General features: G+C 43.9%; 1 protein-coding gene and 2 non-coding genes across 3 annotated transcripts; 2 read left to right on the top strand and 1 right to left on the bottom strand.

The window, feature by feature from the left end:
* Nucleotides 1-434: 434 nt before the first annotated feature.
* RFC5 (replication factor C subunit 5) lies at nucleotides 435-11621 on the bottom strand. The gene is made up of 11 exons (XM_068563584.1): nucleotides 11444-11621; nucleotides 9775-9839; nucleotides 9366-9502; nucleotides 8119-8198; nucleotides 7416-7489; nucleotides 6040-6199; nucleotides 5239-5320; nucleotides 4717-4846; nucleotides 4093-4170; nucleotides 2355-2409; nucleotides 435-1301 (listed from the first exon to the last, which is right to left on the bottom strand). Exons 1-11 carry the CDS (start codon nucleotides 11509-11511, stop codon nucleotides 1205-1207), a joined length of 1026 nt encoding a protein of 341 aa, XP_068419685.1. The 5' UTR covers nucleotides 11512-11621; the 3' UTR covers nucleotides 435-1204.
* Nucleotides 10358-10430, top strand: TRNAG-CCC (transfer RNA glycine (anticodon CCC)). The gene has a single exon. It is a non-coding gene; the product is annotated as a tRNA-Gly (tRNA).
* Nucleotides 11622-22064: 10443 nt separating the features above from the next.
* TRNAE-CUC (transfer RNA glutamic acid (anticodon CUC)) lies at nucleotides 22065-22137 on the top strand. Its single transcript has one exon. It is a non-coding gene; the product is annotated as a tRNA-Glu (tRNA).
* The last annotated feature ends 3215 nt before the right edge of the window (nucleotides 22138-25352 follow it).

Raw genomic sequence — 25352 nt, forward strand, 5'->3', positions numbered from 1 at the left:
TTTTGGCTTGCCGTTTCATTTTTTCCATTAAGGAAAAAAAAAATCACCTTTTAAAACTAGTGAGTACAACAAGACAGCTGGGAATGGATTGGGCAAAATTTAAGTTTTGTGGTTATCTTGAAATATCATGTACAGTGTAGTCTGAGAGGCTCTGGGCCGCCTCCTTGAGCCCCTCACCCCACCCCCAGCCATTAGCTTCAGACTCTGCTCTTGTCCTTTGGCAGCGAGGCCTATGCGTGTGATGCATATAACCGACTTCTCCCTTTTGACAGGATAAGAATTGGACACCTTTATAAAGAACAGCCTCCAAAGAAAGTTGATTCTCTGATATCAGGGACGGAGGAGGCTTTTTCATATAAATGCAAGTTGAACAAGTCAGCGTCTGTATAATTGGCTAAGGAAAGGAGTCACTTGTAACACAACAAGCAAGCTGCTTTATTTTTATTGTGCAGAACACTATCACACATGCAGCACAAATGCTCGCAGATAAACTGCATTACATTTAGATTAAATATGAAGAGTCTCAGTCCTTTCAGCACTTGCAGGTTTAGAGTCAGGCTTAGTCTCATGTGCCCTGGGTTAAACAAGCCAGTGTTGAACGACCTATGGCCCCGATAGCATCATTTAAAATGAATGTTTTCGCTACTGTCCACACCACAGTTGGGAACCTGCTAGCAACTCCTCTACTTCAAAAGGAGAAATAAAAAGGCAGGCCAGTTTTTAAAGTAAAGAAAATTGAGTCCACTTTATAAGAGTATAATAGTTTGGGCCAGAAATCCATTAACAAACACCTATTTAAAGTAGCGCCACAGATTTAGACTTACAAACTTAACTCTGAAGATGTTCTTTTTGCCTTGAGTTGGAAGACACTTGGACTGTATTAGATTTGAAAGCCTGCTATTCCAAATGGGGTAGCCCATTTCCTATCATCCAGGCAACTTGAAGGGTAATAAAAGCCTTAAGGCTAAAAAAGGGTTTTGCTTTTTTTTCCCCCCTTATAAAACACAAATGGGCAGTGCAGTGAGAGAGCTGTACATTAAAACTGCTTTGTACATCCCTGCTCCAGCCAGCCACAAACACGGTACTTTGGGTACATGTCTGCCCACCCACGCCTGGAACAATTCTCCGAAACTGGGGGTGACTGTGTCCCCTGCTCTCCAGTCACTGCTGGGCCTGAGAATAGGCAGCAAATGGTCCTCAGCATCTAGGCCTCTGTGACAATTAGGTCTCTGGTGACTTGAAAGGCGGCAATGAGGGAACTCAGCTGAATCTTCTCATTGGTGCCAACAGAAAGTCTGTACCTAAAAGAAATCAAACAAAAGGTAAGAAGAGAGACTATATCACAACAGCTGCCTTTTGAAGAGAACAGTAACAGTCAGACTGAAAGTTGGCCAGAGAAGGATAGGAAAGAGGTGAGAGAAATTCATTCTGGGCAGCAATCTTTTACATGTCCCCTAACGTTTTCTTGGTTGCCTCAAACACTCCTTTATTTGATTCAAACTGGGGAGGAAATATTAAATTAAAAAAAATTGTTCCCAGTAGCAGTGTTCTGAACTTAACTTGTTCAAGCTCTATACAGATATGTAAAATTTATGTGATTAGGCATTATTTCTTCACCTGCAAAATGCATCGAGAGGAATTATAATTAAGATTCCCTTCCTCCTAATTCACTGGGAAGTTTGGCTGCCATATCTGTGGTTCTGTGGTCAATAAAGCAAGACACTGGTATTTCATCTTGCCACCTTTCAAGTGCCCAGCCATTGAAAGCAAAGTCATGCTATTCACAGTGTAGTGATAAGAAGTGACCTAATTGGTACGTGTGAAAGCCAACGACGGCAAATTAGTTGGCTTACGTGGACATCTATTTTGAACCTAGTGCTTTTGTCTACTTAAATGATAGCTGCCAGCTTCACTGGGGACTAATAACTGTTTACTGAACCAGGCAAAGTGGAAAATTGAGTTTATGTTTACTTTCCCTGCAATATGCTTTCGTATGGCAAAAGGCCTTAATAACAGCTGGATAGCTGGCCGTCCCCAAACGACCTAGATGTCTGAACTGAAGCAGGCCTCCCAAATAACAAGAGCATGTCTAGAACCAAGGTGGACCAGGCCTCTGAGGTCGAAGGAGAGGCCTTTATCTCAAATACGTAACCGAGCTGTACCTGCCTTTGTGTTTATCCGTGTTCTTTACATAAGCAGCTCACACCCTTCCCCATGCGTCGTTCAATAATCCCAGCAAAAACTATACTGTATATGAATGATTTAGACAAAACAGTTGAAACCAAGCAAGGAGAAACAAAAAACTCACAACAGGGAAAAAAGGAGGAAAAGAAAACTGGGAAATAAATACTCACTCAATGTCTGCCATTTTGGTCAATAAATGTATTCGAACTGAAGATGGAAAGTCAACTGGGGGAAAAACAAAATCAAATGAGTGGGGTCTGTCATTACCTACTATAAAAAAAAAAAAAAATCACAGAAGACAAGTATGAGTTTCCACACCAGATACGTTAAGACTAACCTCTTGAGGCCACAAATCTCAAGACACCACACCTCTAGGAGGTAAAAATTGCATAGGTTTTCATAGTTTTTATTCATTTTAGTCTTCGTAGGGTAGCCAAAAAGAAAAATGAGCAGGTTCCAGAGTGATCGTAAGAAGATGGAAGCGCCATCCACACTGTCCTGTCAGCACCGGGCCGCTCTGTAAGGTACTGTGAAAGCTAAGTTCTCACTTGCTGTCCCAATTTTAAAAACAAACGTAACCACTGTAAAGCAGTTATACTCCAATAAAGACGTTAAAAAACAACAAAACAAATAATTTTTAAAAGTTGATTCATGCTCAGCATCCACAAAGTGCAGAGCTGGGCCTGAGCCAACCATGTTCTTGGGCAGAATTTCACACGCCAGCCAGCCAGGGAGAGGCCTGGAAAGGCACTGGCAGAACAGTGTTCGTGGACCCGAGTGTCTGCAGGTGGCTGCTGGGCAGGCAGAGCTTCTCCAGAAGGCTGAACAGTACATCACGTAGAGCTCAAAGATACACTCGTGTCTGGTTCTCCCCCAACAGGGCCAACTGGATTGGTCTGGGGTGATTCTCACTTAGAGCTCAAAGATACACTCGTGTCTGGTTCTCCCCCAACAGGGCCAACTGGATTGGTCTTGGGTGATTCACATGTGCTCTCAAGGTAGAGAAGCAATTCTCTGTACAGGACATACGACCAAGTGTGGAACTAAAGATGGTTTAGCGGAGGCTGCTTTGGTTATGTGAAGCTAGATCTTCCTTCTCCTTCTTTCCTTTTGGGGAAAATAGCCTTTTAGAAATACAAACTCCAACATACTGCTGTAAAATACAAACCCTTGGAGGAAGTAAGTTAGCCTTTAGGAGTTTCTTTCCTCTTTTTCCCCAGCATTCTAGAAGTCAAAGGAGTATTTTTGGTGCTTCCTTGGTAGCGCAGTGGTTAAGAATCCGCCTGCCAGTGCAGGGGACATGGGTCCGAGCCCTGGTCCGGGAAGATCCCACATGCTGCGAAGCAACTAAACCCGTGCACCACAACAACTGAGCCCGCGTGCCACAACTACTGAAGCCCGTGCGCCTAGAGCCCGTGCTCTGCAACAAGAGAAGCCACAGCAATGAGAAGCCCGTGCACCACAATGAAGAGTAGCCCCCGCTAGCCACAACTAGAGAAAGCCTGCGCGCAGCAACGAAAACCCAACGCAGCCAAGAATAAAATAAATGAATTTATGAAAAAAAAAAGTATTTTTGGAACAAGGTTTTAAAAGGGAGACACAGACACACAAATATTGGGTTGGCCAAAAAGTTCATTTGGTTAGTGAAGAATACGTTGTTCAATGAAGTTCTTCACGAAAATTAAAAATGTGTCTTAGTTTTACTTAAACCCGAATGAACTTTTTGGCCAACCCAATAAAAAAAATAAGTAGCAAAACAAAACTAAAAATGGGGGGCCGGGTTTACACCTCTTCATTCCTGTTTCTTTGTTTCCAAAATGAAGCGTCACGTCCCCTCTCCAGCCACCCTTAACCCCGATGCATGCCACCTTCTGCATAGCTTCTGAACTGGGGAAGAACCTACGTTACCTCTGTGCACGAACAGGTGTATCTCTGTCAGGATGTCATGTAATGCCAACCCCTTTAGAGTTTTCAACTCCATGATATCTAGAGAGGAGCAGTTAAGGCAAAGGGAACAAATTCCAGAACAAACACTGCAGAGAATGACTTGAAAGTAGGGCTTTTCACACCAACACAGCTGTTTCCTTCAATCTGAAGTTGCACGTGTTGGACCCCAGTTATTTTTCTGTTTTCATCTCCATTAAGGGAGATGAAAGATATCTCTGTCTAGTAGAGAACAGAACCAAATGCATTGCCCAAAAGGCTTTCCATCACTACACCTAGATTTTAATTTCATAGCAAAACAAGAGTAACACTAACTGCTTGAAAATGACTGCATCTTCCACCCAAGGTCTAACTGCTTCCCTCCCATCTGTGAGTTAAGCGGCTTCAAGCCATAGAATTTGGGGCATGAAAGACAAGTACCCATCCCCCCAACAGACATCTTGCTCCCACGACAAGCTGAAAGGTGTCCCGTGCAGCCACTTGGCTTTTGCCAGTAGGGTGTAGGTGCTGCCTGCAGCCTGAGCTCGTGAGGCCACGTTCAGGCCTCGGGCACCTGATGCACCGACCGAAGGACTAGAGAAAGGATACTCCTGTAGGCCGTGGTGAAGTCTTGATTCAACATCCAGTCCAGAATGTTGGCGATGTCTGACTTGAGTGGGTGCCCCGTGCAGGTGTAGACGGTCTCCTCTGTCACCTTCCCAAAGGCCATGTTGGTGCTCTGGGCAGACAGGGGGAGAGTCACCGCGGCTGCTGCAGCCACTGAGCTGCAGGAGGGTCAGGAGGAAACTGCGGAGGCAGCAATGTGGGTGGGCACGGGAGAGCTGGAGCCCTGTACCTTTTACACTGCTAAGAGCTGGCCGCATCAGAGGAGGCCACTGCTTGTCGGCTATGTTACTTTGCAGAGTCCTTCCCTATCTTTCTCTTATTTGCAACAAATTATTCTTTCAATTAATCAAAACACAAAGGTGGGAGTACATCTTTGACAGACTATGAGATGTCTTACCAGTTCTAGATTTCTGAATTAACACATCGGTCATGCTGTTGCTTACGTCTTTCTTGAAAAAGTATTCTGAAGCAACAACTCGAGATGTGCTAGGAGCGGTGCCCTACCTGCAAGATGTTCAGAGCCCTTCGCATGTCTCCACTGGAAAGAGTTACGAGCGCTTTCATCCCGTCTTCACTTATGTCGACTCTGAAAGGCAACAGGCAGGAGGGATGTAGAGGCCCTGAGAGCACAAATGCTCCCCGAGGGAACAAGATGGACTGTGAAGGTCAAGGCTTTGAAACCATGAAAGAGAAAAAAGGGAAGGACGGAGTTAACAATACTCTCCTGATTTACAGGCTCCAGAATTCGCTCTGGCTATTGGGGACGTGGGCCTCACGTGAGTAGTCACAGCCCAGTCCAAGTCTAGCAAGACCATCCTTTGCGGCCAAGCACTGCTATGCTGAGCAGGTAGCTTTGAATTCTGTTCTCTGGAGAGGAGAGGGCGCTGGCGAGATCTGCGCTCGCAGAGCCCAGGCACCTGTCGAATCAGCAGCAGCTCGGGCTGGCTACTGGCTTTGGCATCTGATCACACAGAATGTGATGTCTCAGGACCTTCCCTGCTAGCCGAGAAAGGCTAGAGGCATCTTAACGGGAGGGACCTGGCAGCGTGCAGTTTCCAAAGACAAAGAGTAGGAGGAAAGTGGGACCGCTTCTAGGGGAGGATGATGGACTCCAGTAAGGAACCAAATGACCTTTATGAAGAACGTCTGTGAGCTACAAGGGCGGCCGACAGACAGTGAGGTTTACCCTGTGCCAGGCTCGCCCGAGTTGTTTACAAACGTTATCGCCTTCAGACGTACCAGTAGCCGCCTTACGTGACACCCAGTCTCCAAGGCCCCCCTTTCCCTGCTTTTCAACATACTTACTTCTCTTTTTCTGCGACATGTTCCAGGCGGGGAACCATGAGTTCGGGGGTCAGGGGACCGAATCGGAACCTTGTACACCGGGACTGCAAGGCGGGGATGATCTTTGACAGATAGTTACAGATGAGGCAAAATCTGGTATTTTCAGTAAACTTCTCAATCACTGGCAAGGGAAAAGAAAACCACCTCACGTCCATCCTGATTCTTCAAGGGACCCAGAAACCCTGAACTTTCCTATGGTCACATGAAGCGGGAATCAAGAATGCAAACAAGTGGGAATGCTACTGTGGCGAGAGAGGGTGAGCCTGGAGACCAGCCCCTCTCTCCCCAGAGCTGATGAACACGTCCCCTCCACAGGACTGCACAGAATGCTTCCTTCTTCATGACTGGCTGTGATTCTGGCACTCTTGCCATTCCATTCCACTAAGATACGAAATCCAGTATGCCTGCCCTTTTGCATAAAATTCTATTTGGCAAATGGATGATGTGCCACCTTCTACTGGGCGGGGGAGGGGGATGGCTTTTTGCAGACTTTCCAGTGGACCTTGTCTCGAACCCTTAGAGCATTCGAGAAACCATTAACCCTAATTCAGAGATGCCTGTGACACCAGTTTCATCCTGTAGGTACCAACGTTCTCACACTGGGATCTGCCCAGACTGACTCTACAGAATAAGATGCTAAAGAAAGGTGGCCAAAGCCTCTAGGACCAGAAGATATTCTGTCCTCCTCCTCCTCTTCTTAAACATGGGCTGCAATCCACTCCTCCCCAGAATTCCTAAAGATTGTATTCTCTCCTAGCTGTCTACCACAGAATCTTAATGAGAGAGATTAGGAATGTCCTTGCAAAGAAATTAACTGCACCAGGCGCCTTAAGATCAACAAATCACAGTATACTCTCCTTTCCTGGCCCAATCATTCTCCTGGCAAGTAGGGAAGTCATGTCAGCTTTCTGAGTGCAACTAACTTTCCAGTGTTATTTTCCTGGCTATATTGTATCTAACGGTACCAACAGCAGAAAGACCTATCTAGCAGTTTAGAAATGAAAGACTTCCCATTCCCTCCCATCAAACAGTACAAATTCCCAACCCTGAAATTGAACCCAGTGGAGAAGGAGGATGAGACACCAGTGTCTGGTCATACCTAAAAGTCCCCAAAAGGCTAATGTCTTTACACTATTAAAAGGGGTAACCACCGGTATAGAGACTTTTGTCTAGGTCATCAGGTGGGATACACAGTGAAAGGTATACAGAGATTTCGCTGGGCCAGAAGATGAATGAAAACTGAAAAGAAGCCACGACCTATCTCATGTCCAAAGTTGCTAACTCTCCTTCCAAAGCATTCCTCAGCCACACACGCCGTACACGGCTGTGCTCCTTACCTCTCCGCAAGGCGTTCTGGGCGTCCTGAGTCATGGCATCAGCTTCATCCAAGATCACTAGTTTAAAGCCTTTCCTAGGAAAACAAATGGTACCACCTAAAAAGGCTTCTTCAATCTCCCTTCGACTTCCAGGCCCAAACCTACACCTTCACATTTGTGCCATCAGGCCCTGGCTCATGAAGTTCATTTCTCCTAGAACTCTGACCAAAGCAGACATCTGTGGTCAAAGGGCACGGAGGTCTAATTTCTGTATTTGTGTTAGATTATGTCCTCTGGCACCTTCATCTTTCTTCCACCCAGTAGCCTCTTATTCTATTCTAGTGCTGCTTTTTCCCCACCCCCTTCACTTCTGCTTTTTCCTCTTTTTCTTTTTTTACCACCATCCTAGTTATCCACCCTGATCTCCATGCATTTTTGTTTAAATTCAAACTAGCTCCTCCAGTCTTAGGATGTAATGAAATTAATGCTTCCCTAGAGAACTTGCTAATATAGATTTAGATAATATTTTGTTTTAATATTTGCATTTTAATATTTCTTACCACCATTCCTGTACTTTATCTCTTTTTCATGACTGCTTTTGACAAAGCCTTTTTCTTTTCCCCTTACTTTTACAAACTGGCAAAGGAGAGGATTTAAGAAATTAAACTCTATCACCTCACTGATCAAAATCTTTAGGGAGAGAAATTTTGCAAAGAATTCTTACTTAAATATTGTCCTCGTGCTAGCAAAGCTCAGGATTGGTCCCCGAACGATATCTATCCCTCGGTCATCTGAAGCATTCAGCTAAATGTGAAAGAGAGAAGCCAAAATAAATAGAAAACATGTTGGTGTGCTAGCTGTGAATTAATGTATCTTTTCATCAATCCTGCTCAGCAAGCTAGGTCTCTAGTTCTAAGGACAGATAAGAGATAATCATTAAAAATAAGATCACAATTATATTTAAAACTTACAACTCACTAGATCATTCCATTATATTCTGAAAGGCCAATGCCTGTCTTTCCTCCCCCTTTTGAGGACAATCACTGACAAGCTCTGGAGGAAGAATTAATTGGTCTGGTCACGGTGAACGGCACCTCTGGCAGGAGCAGAATGATGCTAATTTTAGCTACCACAACCCAGAGCAACCCAGAAGTTACCAAGTTTTTAATACAATGAAGTAAGAACACTGGTGGCAGCAAGGTTCTATAATACAAAAGCAAGTTAAACGGTTTTTTTCTTACAATAGACAAAATTTAGAATTTCGTAAGCTAAGTATATCGGTCGAGTCCTAGTAGTAAACAGATGGCATACTCAAATTCGGTAATTTGAAGAGAATTAAATGAAGAGACAGTTTAAAAGGTGCTGGTGAGGTGTGGGGAAACCACAAGGGCTATGCAATACCTCAGGGCCTACTGGGGCCCATTATCACCCCCAAGTCTTAAGGGGTTGGTGGGGGAGTGGCGCTGGCCGGGGGGAAGGCTGCGTGCTGTGCCCTGCGGGTGGGGAAGCTGTCGGCCTGTGGTGACCCCCAGGGCAGGACCAGGCCTCCTTCTCCCTTCCCCAACCCCTTCCAGGCCCCTGCTGGCCAAACCCAACCAGGGAGAGGCAGAGGGCAAGAGAGCTCGCAGTCGACACAGCTCAGCCTTCCGGGGCGGGGCAAGAACAGCATGGAGCAACATGCAGAAGGGATCTGGGGGCACATGGGGGACAGCCATCAACCGAGCAACCATTGAGGATCTGGGTAAAAGTTGGCAACAGCAAAGAAAGACACCTAGTCCTCCCACTGCCCTTTAGCTTGTACCAGTCAAGGCAAAAATGTCAATTATAGAAAAAAAGTGAATTAAAACATCTTACGTCTCCTTCTTTCCCAACCACCAGCAGGGCAACTAACTTGTAAAGTAAAACAAAACTAGCAGGACTAAAAGTAAGAGGCTGGAGTCCTTCGAGAGTAACAGTAAACCTCCCATTTACCTCCAAGACCATGGAGCCAAATTCCTTATCTTTGTACAGCTGTTTAGCACAGGCCAGGATGGTGGATGTCTTTCCCGTCCCTGGAGGACCATAGAGAAGGAGGTGCGGCAGGCGGTCCTGACTGATAAACTTCTGAACTGAAGGTCGGGGGGAGAAAGAGAGAGGCCATCAGTCTCTGAGAGTTGCCTCATTCACTGCAGGCCCGAGTTGGGCTGAAGGTACTTCAACCATATGTTCAAATCTGGGTCAGATGCAGGAATGAAAAATCTGAAGGACTCAGCTCTTAAAGCCACATCCCATAAAGCTCAATCAGATCCTTCAAAATTACTACTCAGTAGAGACAACATTCCTAAGAAATGTATCCAGGTCCTTCGACTAGGATACCAGCCGCTGACACATGGATACTTACTGGTACTCAAGATGTCCTGATGAGAAATGAGATCATCCAGTGTCTGTGGCCGGTATTTTTCAACCCTGAAATACAATTTAGCTTTGATTACAACATATATAAAGGCAAGAACATTTTGTTATGTGCAAAAGAATCCTTTCATATCCTAACTAAAAGAGAAAGAGATACAAAACCCTTTAACTCAGTGGTTCTCACCCGGGGCCATTTTGTCCTCCAATGAACTCTCGATAATATCTGGAGACATTTTCCACTGTCAAAGCTGAGTCGGGGGTGCTACTGGCATCTAGTGGATAGGCACCAGGGATGCTGTTAAACATCCTGCAGTGCACAGGACAACCCCCATGCCCTCCCCCGCCACCCCAAATATCAATAGTGCTGAAAAACTGCTCTCATTTCATCTTTCCAGCTGTCTGCCTATAATCTCAACCTGGATGAGCACCTAAATTAATCCAAAATTGAACTCATATCCAAATATAAATTAACAGATGAATGGATAAATAAATGGTGGTATAGCCACACAAGGGAACGTTACTTGGCAATAAAAGGAAATCAATTACTGATATAAGAAGCCAGTAACGGGACATCCCTGGTGGTCCAGTGGGTAAGACTCTGCACTCCCAATGCAGGGGGCCCAGGTTCGATCCCTGGTTGGGGAATTAGATCCCGCATGCATCTGTAACTAAGAGTTCGAATGCCGCAATGAAAGATCCCACATGCCGCAACGAAGATCCTGTGTGCCACAACTAAGACCCGGTGCAGCCAAAATAAATAAATAAATATTAAAAAACAAAAAAGAAGAAGCCAGTCACAAAAGGCCACGTATTGTATGACTCCATTTATATGAAATATCCAGAATAGGCAAATTCATAAGAGACAGAAAGTAGATTAGTGGTTGCCACGGGCTGAGGGAGGGGGGAATGGGGAGTTACTGCCAATGGGTATGGGGTTTCCATTTGGGATGATGAAAAATTTTGGAACTAGATAGTGGGATGGTTACACAACATTCTGAATGTACTTAATGCCACTGAACTGTACACTTTAAAATGGTTACAAAGGTGAATTGTATGTTATGTGTTTTTACTACGATAACAGTAAACTGAAAAGAAACAACTTGGAGTTTTCCGAAATCAAGTCAAATACACTCAGTCTTTAAACCATCACTAAGACACAGTTGTGTAAATAGGATGGTTAAGAGTGCAAGCTCTGAATCTGGACCAGCTGGGTTCAAATACAAACTTATTTTCCAACTCTGGACCTTAGGCAAGTCATTTAACCTTTTGGTAAAACTGGAATAACAGTACCTTCCTCCTAGTGTCTTTGTAAAATTCAAACACCTAATAGGGTGCCTGCTAATCTAATAGAAAGTCACTTGAATAAAAGTTAACTAGGGAGCGTTGTTACCATCATCATCATCATTCTTCTTCTAGTTTAGAATCTGACCAATAATCGCACCGAGAGAAGAGAATATTTTGGCAAGAGAGAAGAATATTTTGCCACGGAGGTCAATGTAGTGTCAGAAGACACGAGATCGAACCCCTGTGCTGTCATCCAGGTGGGACCCTGGGGCGGCGGGGCGAGGTCGGGCTGGGGACCTGCCACTTGCCCACTCCGGCCACCACCTCCCCGCGCGGCCGACCCCCTTCCCCGCGGCAGCCGGGCCTCCTCCTACCAGGGCAGGTTCCTGATCTTGCCCGCCTCGGGCTGCTGCTGCTGCTGCTTGTGCGCTGAGGTCTCCATGACAGGGTGACGAAGGTGGCTGGGTCCGGTGGGCTTGTCGCCTCCCCCAGGGGCCTGCACCTCGACCAGCCAAGACCTGACCCCGAGACCCACGGACTTACAGTTCGCGCGCAAACGCAACTCTCGCGAGGTTTAGCCGCTTGCTTCCGACTTCCTCCCTCGGTCCCACCCCCTCCCCGTTGCTAAGGCCTCTGTTGCCTGGTTACCGGGAGGCCCTGGCAGTCAGCCTCGCTCCAACTCCGCCGTTCTAGCCGGAGCTGCCCTCTCTCTGGTGCGGCGGGGCGTCCCGAGCCCAGCGAGCGCGGGAGCAGGAGAGGCAAGGCCACCCCTTACAGTTCTTGAATACAGTTGCCGTATGAAAAAAGGCTCGAAATACTTTGTTGGCCCCAAAGCTGGGAGGTGAGTACTTCAAATTGAAAAACAATTCCAAGCACAACTCCAACTCCAGTCCGTCTCCCAAATCCATTTCCCTCACCCAACAAAATTTACAGAACCGACCGACCTCCAGAAACAACTCCAGAGCGAAAATAAATAAATAAATAAAAAGTAAGTAACTTCCAGTTAGGTTAATATGTGTAACTGGAAAAGGCTAGTTAGTAAGCATAGAGGACAGGCTGCCTACGGTCTCAAGCTGCTGAGGAGAATCGGTATCAGAATGTTAGCATTTTTTTCTGAGGTGAGGGGATTATGGACCACTTCTGTTTTCTTCTATTTTGCTGGTCTGTAGTCCCAGCAATGAGTATATATTACATCCATAATAAAGTTTTTTTGTTTTTTGTTTTTTAACATGCTGAGAAAGACAACAGTCCTGGGAGAAGATGAGTTTGGACCAGGATCAGAAGTGTTCTGATTCAGAAGTAGCTGCTCCTTGCATCTTATTACATCACCGTCACCTGTTTTAGGAGCAGAGTAGAGGGACAGAGGACAAATACACGATGGCAGGTATGGCTTCACCCTCGCCCCTGCCTGGGGAGTCAGAAGAAGGGGGTCAGATGGGGCTTGTGATGTGACAGCGCCCCTGCTCTCTGCTTCCTCCTGACACTGGTCGTGCAGATGCTAGGGTACCACCGTTCCCGCTCAGCTTGGGGCAGGTTACTTCTCTCCTCGTCCAACCATATCTACTCCAAGATGGCCGTGAGGATTAGGTGAAATAACATAGGTAAAGCATCTGGTGCATTCCACCCGCCTCTCTCTTTCTCTTCTAGCAAGCTCTTCACCCGTCCTGTTCTTGTCACAAATGTTTCCTCTCAGACAAAACCTAAAGAATTGGCTGGTGTGACTATGCCGGGGAGGGTTAATTTTATGTGTCAACCTGACTGGGCCAAGTGATGCTTGGAGAGCTTGTAAACATTATTTTGGGGGAGCGTCTCTGAGGGTGTTTCTGGAAGAGATTGGCATTTGAAGGGGGAGAATGAGTAGAGCAGATAACTCCCATCAATGCAGGTGGGCGTGGTCCGATCCACTGGGGTCCTGAATAGAACAAAAAAGGCAGAGGAGAGGTGAATTTGCTCTCGTTTTGAGCTGGGACATCCATCCTTTCCTGCCCCCCGGACATTGGCGCTCTTGATCCTCAGGCCTTTGGACCAGCTTTCCTGGGTCTTCAGCTTGCAGACAGCAAATCATGGGACTTCTTGGCCTCCATAATCATGTGAGTCAATTCCTACAATTCCTATGATATCTATGTTATATAAATATCTATACAAATATGAATATATCTAAAATATATTTTAAATTAAAAAAAATAGTATATATAATGTATAGTGATATATTAATATTTATTGTATGGTGTATAATATAAAGATATTTTTAAATCTACATAAATATAATACATAGTATAAATATAAATTATATTTGAACATACTTGTATTATAACATAAGTATAAATATAATATATATATATGTAAAAATACTATTGGTTCTGTTTCTCTGGAGAACCTTACTATAAAAACCATAAACTGGGCTTTATTCAGCTGCCATGGTAAGAGCCATGCTGCTAAGGGGCTTTTGCCTTAGGAACATGTTGCCACCACCTCCTTGAGCTGGAAGATGCAAACAAAACTTGACCAAGTTCTCATAAAACTGTGTGCACTTGCTGTCCAGTTTGCTTGGAGTGCAAAATTCTTCTGTGTGACATTCTATCTTATATTTATGAGGTCATTTATTGTGTGCCTCCCCAGTGGATTGTAAGCTCATTTGATTTCCTCACCACTGTACTCCTGGTGCCTGGAACAGTGCCTGTCTCAAAGGAAGCACTCAATTTATAATTGTTTGATGAAGGAATGAATGAATGCTAATAGGTAACACTCATTAGGCAGTTACTATGGGCCAGACACTGTTCTAAGTGCTTTTACGTTCTGAATGCGTATTCAGTTGTTGCCATGAACCCAGGCCACTATTATTATCGGCCCCATTTCATAGGTATGCTAAGTAACTTGCCCATGTTCTGACTTGGTATAAGAGGCAGAGCTGGCTCTCACCAAGATGGTGTGATTCTATAGCCCAAGCTCTTAGCCACTCTGGTGGTGGCTGGTGTGGTCGCTGGACCAGCTGCGGCAGCATCTCCTGGAAACTTGTTAGAAATGCTCATTATTCTTCCCCCCACCCCAAAACCACTGAATCTGAAACTCCAGGGGTGGGCCCAGCGCTCCGTGTTGTAACAAGCCCTCTAGGGGATTCTGATGCGCTCAAGCTTGAAAACCACCGCCTTATAGTCTACTGCTTCTTAGTCTTGGAGCTCCTCAGGACTTCACTTTCTAAGAAAAAGAATGGGTACTCAAATGAGTTTTCTGGAAAAACAAAGGTGTCCTAGTAAATGTCATTTGTGTGTGGTTTTGCTTCTGTCTGTTTTGCTATTAACCGAAGGTATAGTCCTTTAGGCAACTTAATTAATATCTCTTTGGACCTCAGTATTGGCATTCGTAAAATGGGTGGGGCTGAACTAGAGAGAGGGTTAATATTAAAAGCACCAGAGGATTTTTTAAAATTCCAGTGCCAGAAGTCCAGTCAGACCAATTAAATGTGGCCTGGGGGTGTGACCCGGCAGTTGGCATTATAAAAGGTTCTCAGTTGATTCTGATATTCAGGCAGAGTTGAACTACTGCCCTAGGCTAAGCCAATCACAACAAACCTAGTCCACTGATTGGCTTAAAGGGTGAGCCTGTGATCCAGTTGTGCCCAATGAGATGTAAGAGAGAATGGTGGTGGAGGGAAGGGGCATCTGGGAAACTTTTCTCATTACTTTGCCGATTTTTGCACTAGGTGATCTTTAGCTTTTCTCCCAGTGACAAAACTCTATCACTTTAAAGAGAGAGAGGGAGAGAAGACCTGAGTTCCAAGCTCACATGTCTTATAAGTAGCCTGAAGTTAATATATAAAGGAAGAGAGTTGGGTGTACACTACGCCCTGCCTCAAGGGGGCAGAGCTCAGAGATGAAAGATTTAAGCAGAAGAGGATTGTAGCAATGAAATACTGGATAGCTCACAGTCAGTTAGAATTCTGGAGACCCCCGCTTGGAAAATGGAACAGAGACAGGCCGTGGAACTGAAACCATGGTCAAAATTACTCCACGGAACGAAACTAGTAAGAAAACTGTTTTTGCTGCCGACTTTCAGAGGCTACTGCCCGCCCACCCCACCCCACGCTGACCCTACAAATTGGATGTTGCTTTAACCATTTCTACTGTCAGAAAGAATTCATTTCTCTCCTGTACTAGAGTTTTCCTAAAGCTAGTGCCACATTAAAAACCTGGGGAGGGACTTTCCTGGGGGTCCAGCGGTTAAGACTCCGCGCTTCCGCTGCAGGGGGCGCGGGTCCGATCCCTGGTCTGGGAACTAAGATCCTGCATGTCGCGTGGTACAGCCAAAAAATTTTAAAAAAAATAAAAAAATAAAAAAATAAAGAACCTGGGGAGACATGCCTAATTGGCCAGGCCTGGGTCACATGCTAGTAAGTACCAGGTATATAGCTTGAGTAGTGGGAAGTGACATCTGCCTGCCACCAAGACTTGTGAACTGGTGACATCCCTGAATATAGGAGAGGGATTGAAGCCATAAGGGTCACAACTGTCCACCACGCCAGCACTCAGCCATGAGGGACAGCGACCAAATGGTGCCAGCTCTTCTGATTTTTCAAGAAAAACCAGAAACTTGGATTTGTATGTGAAATTCTCGTATGTTAAACATCGACAACTAATTAAAAAAAAAAAATCTGCTGGCCAAGCAAAAACACCGTCAGAGCACTTGTGACTTTTGATTTCTCAAGGACAGATGATCAGGCAAAAGAGATAGCGATCCCTTCTTGCACTCTGCCTAGATTTTAGACCTTCTGGGGGATTAAGGCAAATCAAGCTGCTCTCTCCATGTGAATTGTGACATTGATGAGCACAGGCACAAACGTTTCTTATATAATCAGAACCAGATTTGGAAATGCTTTAATAAAATATCAGGTCCTGGAGATGGCAGGATCAGAGTTTGCAAACAAAATTAACAACAAAAGGCATTTGCTCTTAAAATTGGATTAGGGAAAGGGAACCCTGAATTTTATTATTCTCAGCTTTGGAACAAACTTGGCCTTGGACACAGCACTTACTGCCTTAGTTTATTTTTAAGACTTGTTCTTATGAGAGAATGGGATTCAGGCTATCTTTGGAAGAGGCTGGCAGAAGAAAATCAAACTGGGTCTTTCTCCTGAACATGTTTATACTGGTGAAATCATGTTTAAATGAAGAGCTAGGACTCGAAGGAGGGAAAAATCTCAAAGGGCAATGTGAAGAGTGTGTATAAGGGGAAGGGCCATCTTCTTTGGTGACCATGGCAAGATCATTGACTGACAAGGAATTTAAGTCCTCAGGTCTTTTGGGGTTACTTGTCCCCTACAACTAGTTTCTCTTGTCAGGAGTCCAAAAATGCCCTACATCGGAACTTAGGGAAATTCATTCAGCATCCCCTAAATATTTGTTGATTGAACCACTAATGAAATGGCTATTTACAGATTCCTGAATTTGATTCTCTTTGAGATTGAAAGGGTAACTCATATGAATTTGTTCCATGCCACTTGCGCTCACAAGTTTCAGTTTGTCTACATTAAATATATCTGGTTCAAGGTCCTCTACTGCTCTTTCCACAGGCCAAGGCAGTTTGGAAATCCAATCTATTGGGGGTTGGGAGTTGGGTTCCTTCCCTTCTGTAGGGTCATTTGAGAAGTCTAAGAGGTTGTGGGGAAACAGGCCAGAACATTTGGGGAAGGGCTCTTAGTCTTCAGTTCTTTACATAGTCTGTTGGAATAGATGCTCTTCATACAGACTGGAGTGATCCCTTTGAAGATGGACAGTTCTGTTGATAACAGTGTCCTTTCCCTCAGCGTACAACTCAGCCACCCAGAACTTGTGTCATTCCTCCCGATGCCACAGAGCATGAAGTCTAGACTTTCCTGTGCCCCCCCCCCCCCGCTTCGAAGTCCTCCCACCTCCTCCCCCTTACCCACCACTGCTCCGAGTGAGGCCCCAGGACCCATAGTATTACCAGGGAGCTTGTTAGAAATGCAGAGTCTCTGGACCCACTCCAGACCTCCTGAATCAGACTCCCATTATAACAAGTTCTCCGGGCAGTTTGTGTGCACATTGCAGTTGATAAGCTGGATTGCATAATCTGTCTCTCTCCCGCCATCTTGCTCCCCGCTGCTGCTCTGCATCCCGAGCGTGGATCTTCAGGGAGCCTGGCCACTCCTCTCTCACACGCACTCCCACCCCTGCCCCTCTAAGGGCCTGGAATCTTGATAATTCACTCAAGTCCCTAAGATCCTGGGCATCCTAGCTCCCTTGAGCAAGGCAAGCCCAGCACCCCAGGACTCTAAGACTTAATTGCTTGGGGGAAAAAAATCCCCCTTAGTCATTTGTGATGAGTCTAGAGTAGAAAATAAGTCCAGTTTATTCTTAATCATATTATTCTGTCACATTAATAATAGGCCCTCCAGGCTGGTAAAATTTTAAAAATATTTCTTCTTCTGGAATACTTCCTAATTCTCCCTACTTGGAGTCCAGCGTCATTGCCTTGGGCTAGAATCTCCGGGGTCATTGGGATTTAAAAAGAGAAAAGGGTGTCAATAAAGAGGTGATGGAAGTGTAGTTACACTGACCTGGCTCTGTTCGGCATTGGTCCAGCCGTGAACCATACTGCCTTTGGGTGTGTGAGACTGAAAAGGCAGAGGCAAAAAAGCAGCTGGATGTGTACCTGTCTTTAAGATCTGTGTGCTGAACAAGGGGACTGTTGACTACCCACTCCCATTATAGTAGGGACCCTGGGGGATGTAAGGAAGTGAGAAATAGACCTTAATATTGGCAAAAGACCACAGATTCAATTCGAGGACGAATAGTAATAAGAAAATGCAAATTACTGTCATTATTTACATTGCATGGCAGAGTTACACACACTTTATTATACAGTGCATGCTACACAGAGAACTGCTATTTATAGATATTTCATCCCATTCCTCCAATCCCCCTAAACTCACTCTTTCAAAGTATTTGGCCCAAGTTCAATGGCAATGTGATTAAAAAAAAAGTGTATTTAAAATCAATGTAATGTTGAAAAGTACAGCAAGAGAGTACTACTGAACACCGAAGAGCCAAGGCTGCCGCAGGTCAGTCTGGAGGAGGATTTTTAAACCTGAAAATATTTTAAGTGTTTCAAAGATATAGATGGTTAAAAAATATATATATATATATATATTTTAACAATTTATCTTTTTATTATGAATTTTTTTTAACATTTTCATTTTTTTTTTTTTTTGGCTGTGCTGGGTCTTAGTTGCGGCCTATGGGCTTCTTCAAAATATATTTTTAAAAATTCTTTTGACTTGGAGAAAGTGTGTTTTTTAAAAAGGGAGGCACCTTAGAATTAAATCTTGTTCTAAACTGAAGAGACTTGGCAGATGTGCAAGAAATTAAAATATCTGGCATGTTCATGAATATGAGGACTGGACAATTGTATCTTGAAAAAGTCTTGAAATTTAAAGGTCATTTAAAGTACAGATTTAAAAAAAATTTTACAAAAGCAAATTTCTTACTTAAAGGGGTATCTAATTAAATTTTCCTGAGTCTCATGGAAGTAGATTATTTTATACCCTCTGCTTTAATTTTTTTTCACAATTTAATTTAAGGGGTATTGAATAAAGAGAACATATTCAATATGTCATATTTTGGCAAATGTCAACCAGAACTGGCTTGTTAAATACGGGTTATCTTCAACTTGTGCCAATTAATTAATTAAAAATGTTTTCGTAATGCTAAATTCAAATAAGTTCTCGGTTTTGATACAACTTCTGATTTTCTTCTGTTGCTCAGGTGATTTGAAATTATAATTGAGAATAAATTTTGCAAAATTAACACATAAAAGGGCATCATTGGAAATGTTTTCCACTGCATAATTCCAACTGCCGTGGAAGTGGTTGGCGTATTTGGATAGTCACGAAACTTAATTCCATACGTACATATTTCAAAATTATCCATCTGCTTAACACCAGGAAGGGTTGCAGTGGTAAGATCTTGGTGTACCCGACTGTGGAGAACTCGGTGTGGTAAAATTTGCAAAATCAAAATCGTTGTTTCTTAAAAACAATTAGTGGGCTTAGAAAGTTCTTCCAAGCCTACAATATGGTACATCAGAACAAGAAAACAAGATAATTTATTCATGTCTCCCCATACTCCTAAGTGACCACCAGGGAGAAGACACACACAGAGGTAAGGAACTAAAGGTAATCACCCACGGGAATTTCCCCCGTCCAGTAGCTAGGACTCCGTGGTTCCACTGCAGGGGGCATGGGTTCCATCTGGAGCATGGCATGGCTCAGCCAAAAAAAAAAAAAAGGAAAAATAAATAAATAAAAAAGGACTTTGGAAATTATTCTGAGATGGGAAAATGTAGTAAGTCAAGCTACACAGAATTGCTGTTTAGAAAATAAACAAGCAAATAAATAAGTAAAGGTAATCTCCCAGATCCTAAGGAGGAGTTGAATTTAACTTAAGCTTTAATGTTAATCAAGTGAGATTGTGCCTTCTCACTTGAAACTGTTAAGTGCTGAATAATGACAGTGACATTTAAACGCAGCCCTAAGCGTATTTATATTAGGAAAATACCTTGACATCTTTAGTCTAAGTATTATAAACTATCCTAATACTAGTTATTAAGTTATCCTAAACTGTCGTTAATAAACTTCCCCCTTTGATTTGTAGCAACTTTATAAACAGAATGGGTGCTATGTATTTAGTTGGGCAAAGCAACTGCGGTAGATTGCCTACAAAGATGGCTGCCAACAATTCCTCCTGTCGCTGTGGATGGGGGCCTCTTCCCCTCTCAAGAGGTGGAATCTATTTCTTCACTCCTTGGAGGCTGGCCTTTGACTTGCTTTGACCAATGGAATGTGGCAGAATCTGGTGGAAATACTATTCTGGGACTTCCCAGCTGAGGCCTGGAAGTTTCCACTTTAACCAGAGTGGGACACCATCTGCCATGTCTAGAAGTCCAGGCTATCCTGCTGGAGAAAGAGGCCAAGGCAGGGGAGTCCGGGAACTCAGCTGACAGCCAGGAGGCCCCGTGCACACTGGGAAGTCCAGCCAGCCCCACAGGGAAGGAGGACCAGCCGCGCAGTCCCCAGTCGTTCAAGCCATTCCAGCTGAAGCGCCAGCCCTGTGAGTGAGGCCAGCGTGGGTCCTCCAGCCCCACATGAATGCACCCCAGCCGGCACCGCATGGAACACAGAGGAACTGCCCCTCTGAGCCCTGACAGAGTTCCTGACCCACAGACTCAGGAACAAATTAAACGATTGTTATTTTAAGCCATTGCGTTTAGGGGTGGTCTGTCATGCAGCAATAGATGACTGCTACAGTGACAATTCTCCAAATCCTTAAAATTGGGATTTACCAACTCTTAAAACTTTCTTGGAGGCTGAGAAGAAAAGCCAGGTAGAATATTCATTAACCAAAGCTGACATAACTAAGAGAATTTTTTTTCTTTCTTTCTTTTTTTTTTTTGACAGCAACCCGCGGCTTGCAGGATCTTAGTTCCCTGACCGGGGATCAAACCTGCACCCCCTGCATTGGAAGGGTGGAGTCTTAACCGCTGGACTGCCAGGGAGTTCCCTAAGAGAATTTCTTTTTTTTTAAAAATTAATAGACTTCTACTTTTTTTTTTTTTTAAGTATTTGTTTATTTATTTATTTATGGCTGTGTTGGGTCTTCGTTTCTGTGCGAGGGCTTTCTCTAGTTGTGGCAAGCGGGGGCCACTCTTCATCGCGGTGCGCGGGCCTCTCACTATCACGGCCTCTCTTGTTGCGGAGCACAGGCTCCAGACGCGCAGGCTCAGTAGTTGTGGCTCACGGGCCCAGTTGCTCCGCGGCATGTGGGATCTTCCCAGACCAGGGCTCGAACCCGTGTCCCCTGCATTGGCAGGCAGACTCTCAACCACTGCGCCACCAGGGAAGCCCCCTAAGAGAATTTTTAAAAGTCCTTTTGAAAAAGCTTTGTGACTGTGCTCATAAACTATTTCAGTGGCTGATATTTCTGTCATGGAGAGTGACTTATTTATAAGTTAGCTAACGTGTAACCTTGACTAGAGCAATGACAAAAGTAGTCATTTTAATACTTATCTAATTCTTACTTGGTATTATGTTAAGGAGAAGTTCCAAGTAAGCTATGAGTGAGGATGAACAGTATTACAAATACTGCTACAGCATCCCAAGGCTGCAAATATTATCTGTATAAAGTATACAGTATACTTGTATAGCAATAGAATGTTTATAGGCATATATTCCTAGATCTAAGACCAAAAGTAATTTATCTAGGCCTGAAATAAGTTTGAAGCAAGTTAGAATTTTCGTTCAAATTGTAGATGTGACTTGCATTACTAGTACTGAATTTTTAAAAACTTAGCTACCTAGTGTTACCAAGTTTGCCAGTCTTTTGACAACAGTTTTTATGGAAACATTGCTAGCAGTTTTGTCGACCTCAAGATTTTTTTTATCTGCAAGACTGGGTTAGATTTTTTTTTTTTTAAAGAAGAGCATTTAAATGAGCAGGTGACATATAGATTAAATACTAACTATATTTGGTGCCTGTTCACTAGGAAATTACAAAAAAAAAGATAGGATAGGAGCTGAAAAAGAGCCAATAATAAGAGCCAAAAACTAAGGGAAAAAAAGAATAGTTTATACTGAGAAATTATTAGCATAAGGCATCTTGTTCTGTAATGTAACTTGTAAATGTAAGAGAACAGGAGAGAGGTGGTAAATATACAGAAAATAAGAGGAGAACAAAGTGACTTAAAAAAATAGACTCATGCATACAGAATGAGGGAAAGATCTGAAAACTAGTCCACTGGGTTTCCATTTTGGGCAATATTCTGGACTAGATAATCTAAAAACTTTCCCACATTTGATAGTCAACTAGAAATACCGGAGAAAATAGAGATAATCTTCTGGAGTCAGAAAAAGAGGGTATGAAATCCAGAGTAGCGGGAGGAGATCTTTGATTTTTAAAGGTGCCAAAGGAAAGAGGGGGGAGTTCCCTGGCAGTCCAGTGGTTAGGACTCTGCACTCTCACTGCAGAGGACCCAGGTTCAATCCCTGGTTGGGGAACTAAGGTCCCACAAGATGTGCGGCACGGCCAAAAAAAAAAAAAGAAAAAAAAGAAAAAAACCTAAAAACCAACCAACCAACCAAACAAACCGAAGGACAGAGGGGACAAAGTTTCGGGGGAATTGGAACTGTGGCCTCCACACAAACAAGGACCCTCAAAGAGCTCCACTCTTACGGAGGGGAGTGGGGTTCTAGAAAAATCTGCCCAGCCAGCATAGGGTGATAACTCGGACGTTTATCTCTCCTTAGGTGGGCCTGGGTGGGCAAGAAATGTCCCCTCTGAATTTGTCACAGTACGACTGTACTCACATAGGTTTGGGTTTTAATTTATACCGTGGGGAACCGCCAAGCGAAGAAAGTAGCTAAACACAAGCTCTGGAAGGACAAACCTTCAGCCTTGACATACAGAATTCCCACAAATAAAGATCAACTCGTTTGAAATTACAAAACACGCAAGGAAACAATTCACCATGAGCAAGAGACAAAAGAAACAATAAACAGCAAGATAAGTTGCCAATCGCTTCAGATAATTATATTTTTAAAGACTCCGTTAAAATAAATTGGATCACATCTATTTGTACAGCACGGGGAAATATAGCCATTATTTGGTAATAAGTTTAACTGGAGTATAATCTGTAAAAATATTGAATCACTGTTTTGTATAGCTGAAACTAATATTGTAAATCAATTATATTACAATAAAAATTAATTAGTAAAATAAAACTGACTAATTTTAAAATAAAACTGACTAATTTTAAAATAAAATAAAAAAAAAATTGGATCACAGTGATTAAAGCCATAAATAAACGAATAAAAACCACGAGAAGAGAACGACTCTTAAAATAGATAAGGTACTTTTAAAAAAGAAAGTAGGATGCCTGTATTTTGGTAAGCGATCTTTCTCTTTTTTTATCACTGTCAGTGGAACCAAATATTCAACATGAGACTGTACCTACGCATTTGTGTATTAACTAGAAGCAGTAAAGTTTCCCCATGAGTCATTCATTGTCACCCTTTCAGCAAACATTTATTGACACCTGCAGTGGGCCACCAACTGTGCTATGCCTTGGGGGTACAGCAGGTGAAGGAGAAAGACCCTCAAGTGGATGAGAGAGAAGGGGCAGGCAACACAGACACTGAGTAAGTTAATTACTAGTGTGATGCACGTCCCCAGGGTGAAAGAAAGTAAAGGGAGACCCAGGCTGGGAGGAGCCAGGAAGGACCCTGAGGAAGTGATGTTTCAGCAGAAACTGAAGAATGAGTAAAATTTACCCGGATTCCAGACAGGCTTGTGCAGTGGAGAGTCTGCAAGAAGACCACTAAGGCGGAATGAAGAAAGCCCATGGGGGTGTGGAATGTGTGTGTAGACCGTCACCACTGAAGGCTGATTCTGGACGAGGGGCCAGCTTCTGAAAATCTTCATGCTAGGCCAGGCAGTTGGGATTTGGATTTATCCTGCAGGGCCTTGGGGAAATTTGGGAGAGGAGAGATCATCAAACTTATGCTTTGGAAAGATCATTCTGGGGACGAGGTGCCCAATGGTTTAGTAAAAGGTAGAGCTGTCATTCCTCAAGGTTGTTGTAACCAGGACTTGAGCTGCAAAAGGAAGTTCCTATCCTGCAAGTTTGGGGATGGGGGGAACACTTGAAACAATTTTGATGAGCACCAACAGGGAAATGAAATAGTTAAGAGGAAGTGAGCTTGGCAATGTATCTATTGTGCCTTCCTAAATGGAAAAACAAGCATAAGAATAATCTGCAGACCATGCTTCCATTTTTTTAAAAAGGGAAACAAAACCTAAAACTGCCCCTGTACTTGTGTGCATAGTAAAAATATGTATTAATGTGAAAAATAGTCTGAAAGAGCTACCAGCCTCCTCTTCTGGTGTTTCTGGTTTCTATCCTCGATAGTTGGGGGAAAACAATAACAATGATATCTCCTTTTTTCACATTCACTGCTAATTGTCTAAAGGGATGAAAAGAGAGAAAAACTTAAAATTACTCCTAGGTCACTATCATGATCCCCTCACTGGAAAGTGAGCTCCCCAGAAGTAAACCACGTGTTCTATTATTTATCTTTGAATTTCTCCAGTGGGCAGCACATAATTGCCCAATAAAAGTGTATCGGAGGGCTTCCCTGGTGGCACAGTGGTTAAGAATCCGCCTGCCAATGCAGGGGACACGGGTTTGAGCCCTGGTCCGGGAAGATCCCACATGCTGTGGAGCAACTAAGCCTGTGCGCCGCAACTACTGAGCCTGTGCTCTAGAGCCCGCGAGCCGCAACTACTGAGCCCGCGTGCCACAACTACTGAAGCCCGTGTGCCTAGAGCCTGTGCTCTGCGATAAGAGAAGCCACCGCAATGAGAAGCCCGTGCACTGCAATGAAGAGTAGCCCCCGCTTGCCGCAACTAGAGAAAGCCCGCGCACAGCAACAAAGAACCAAAGCAGCCAGAAGTAAATAAATAAAATAAATAAATTTATTTAAAAAAAAAGTGTATCGGGGACTTCCCTGGTGGTCCAGTGGTGAAGACTCCGTGCTTCCACTTCAGGGGGTGCAGGTTCGGTCCCTGGTTGTGGAACTAAGATCCCGCATGCCGCGAGGTGTGGCCAAAACACAAAAACAAACCAAAAAAAGTGTATTGGATGCAAGAAGAAGAATATGGGAATTGGGAATACCCTGAAAGTTATGAGGAAACCAGCAAGAGATGACGTTTTGGAGAATTAAATTCAACAAATATTTATTGAGCCCTTGTCGTGTGCCACCCTGAGCTGGCACGTAGGGTGAGGAGAGGCAGTTGTGTTTAGCAGCCTAAAGACCTAAATTAGCAACAAGCAAAGAAGGATTAGAGAGACATGGTCAAGGCAACCAGCTTTGGAGTCAGGCAGACCCGGATTTGAATAAGGAGTCTTCCACTCACCGGCTGTTTGACCAGAGGCGAATAACTCAATCTTTTTGGACCTCTCGCTCATCTGCAAAATAAGGAGTGTAAAAATAGTGCCTGCCTCAGAGAACCGTTGAGAGAAATAAATGAGATATTCATGTCAGGCACTTACCACAGTGCTTGGGATAGAGTAAGCTCTCCATCCACGTGAGGTGTTATTGTAGACAAATGTAGGCATCAAGTTCATTGTATCTGTTTGGTGCTAATCTCACCAGCTACTCTAGAATATCCGTCTCTTTGGTGACTTTGGTAGGCAGGATAATGGCCCCCCAAA

This window comes from Eschrichtius robustus, chromosome 14, assembly GCF_028021215.1.
Source record: "Eschrichtius robustus isolate mEscRob2 chromosome 14, mEscRob2.pri, whole genome shotgun sequence".
Taxonomy (NCBI): domain Eukaryota; kingdom Metazoa; phylum Chordata; class Mammalia; order Artiodactyla; family Eschrichtiidae; genus Eschrichtius; species Eschrichtius robustus.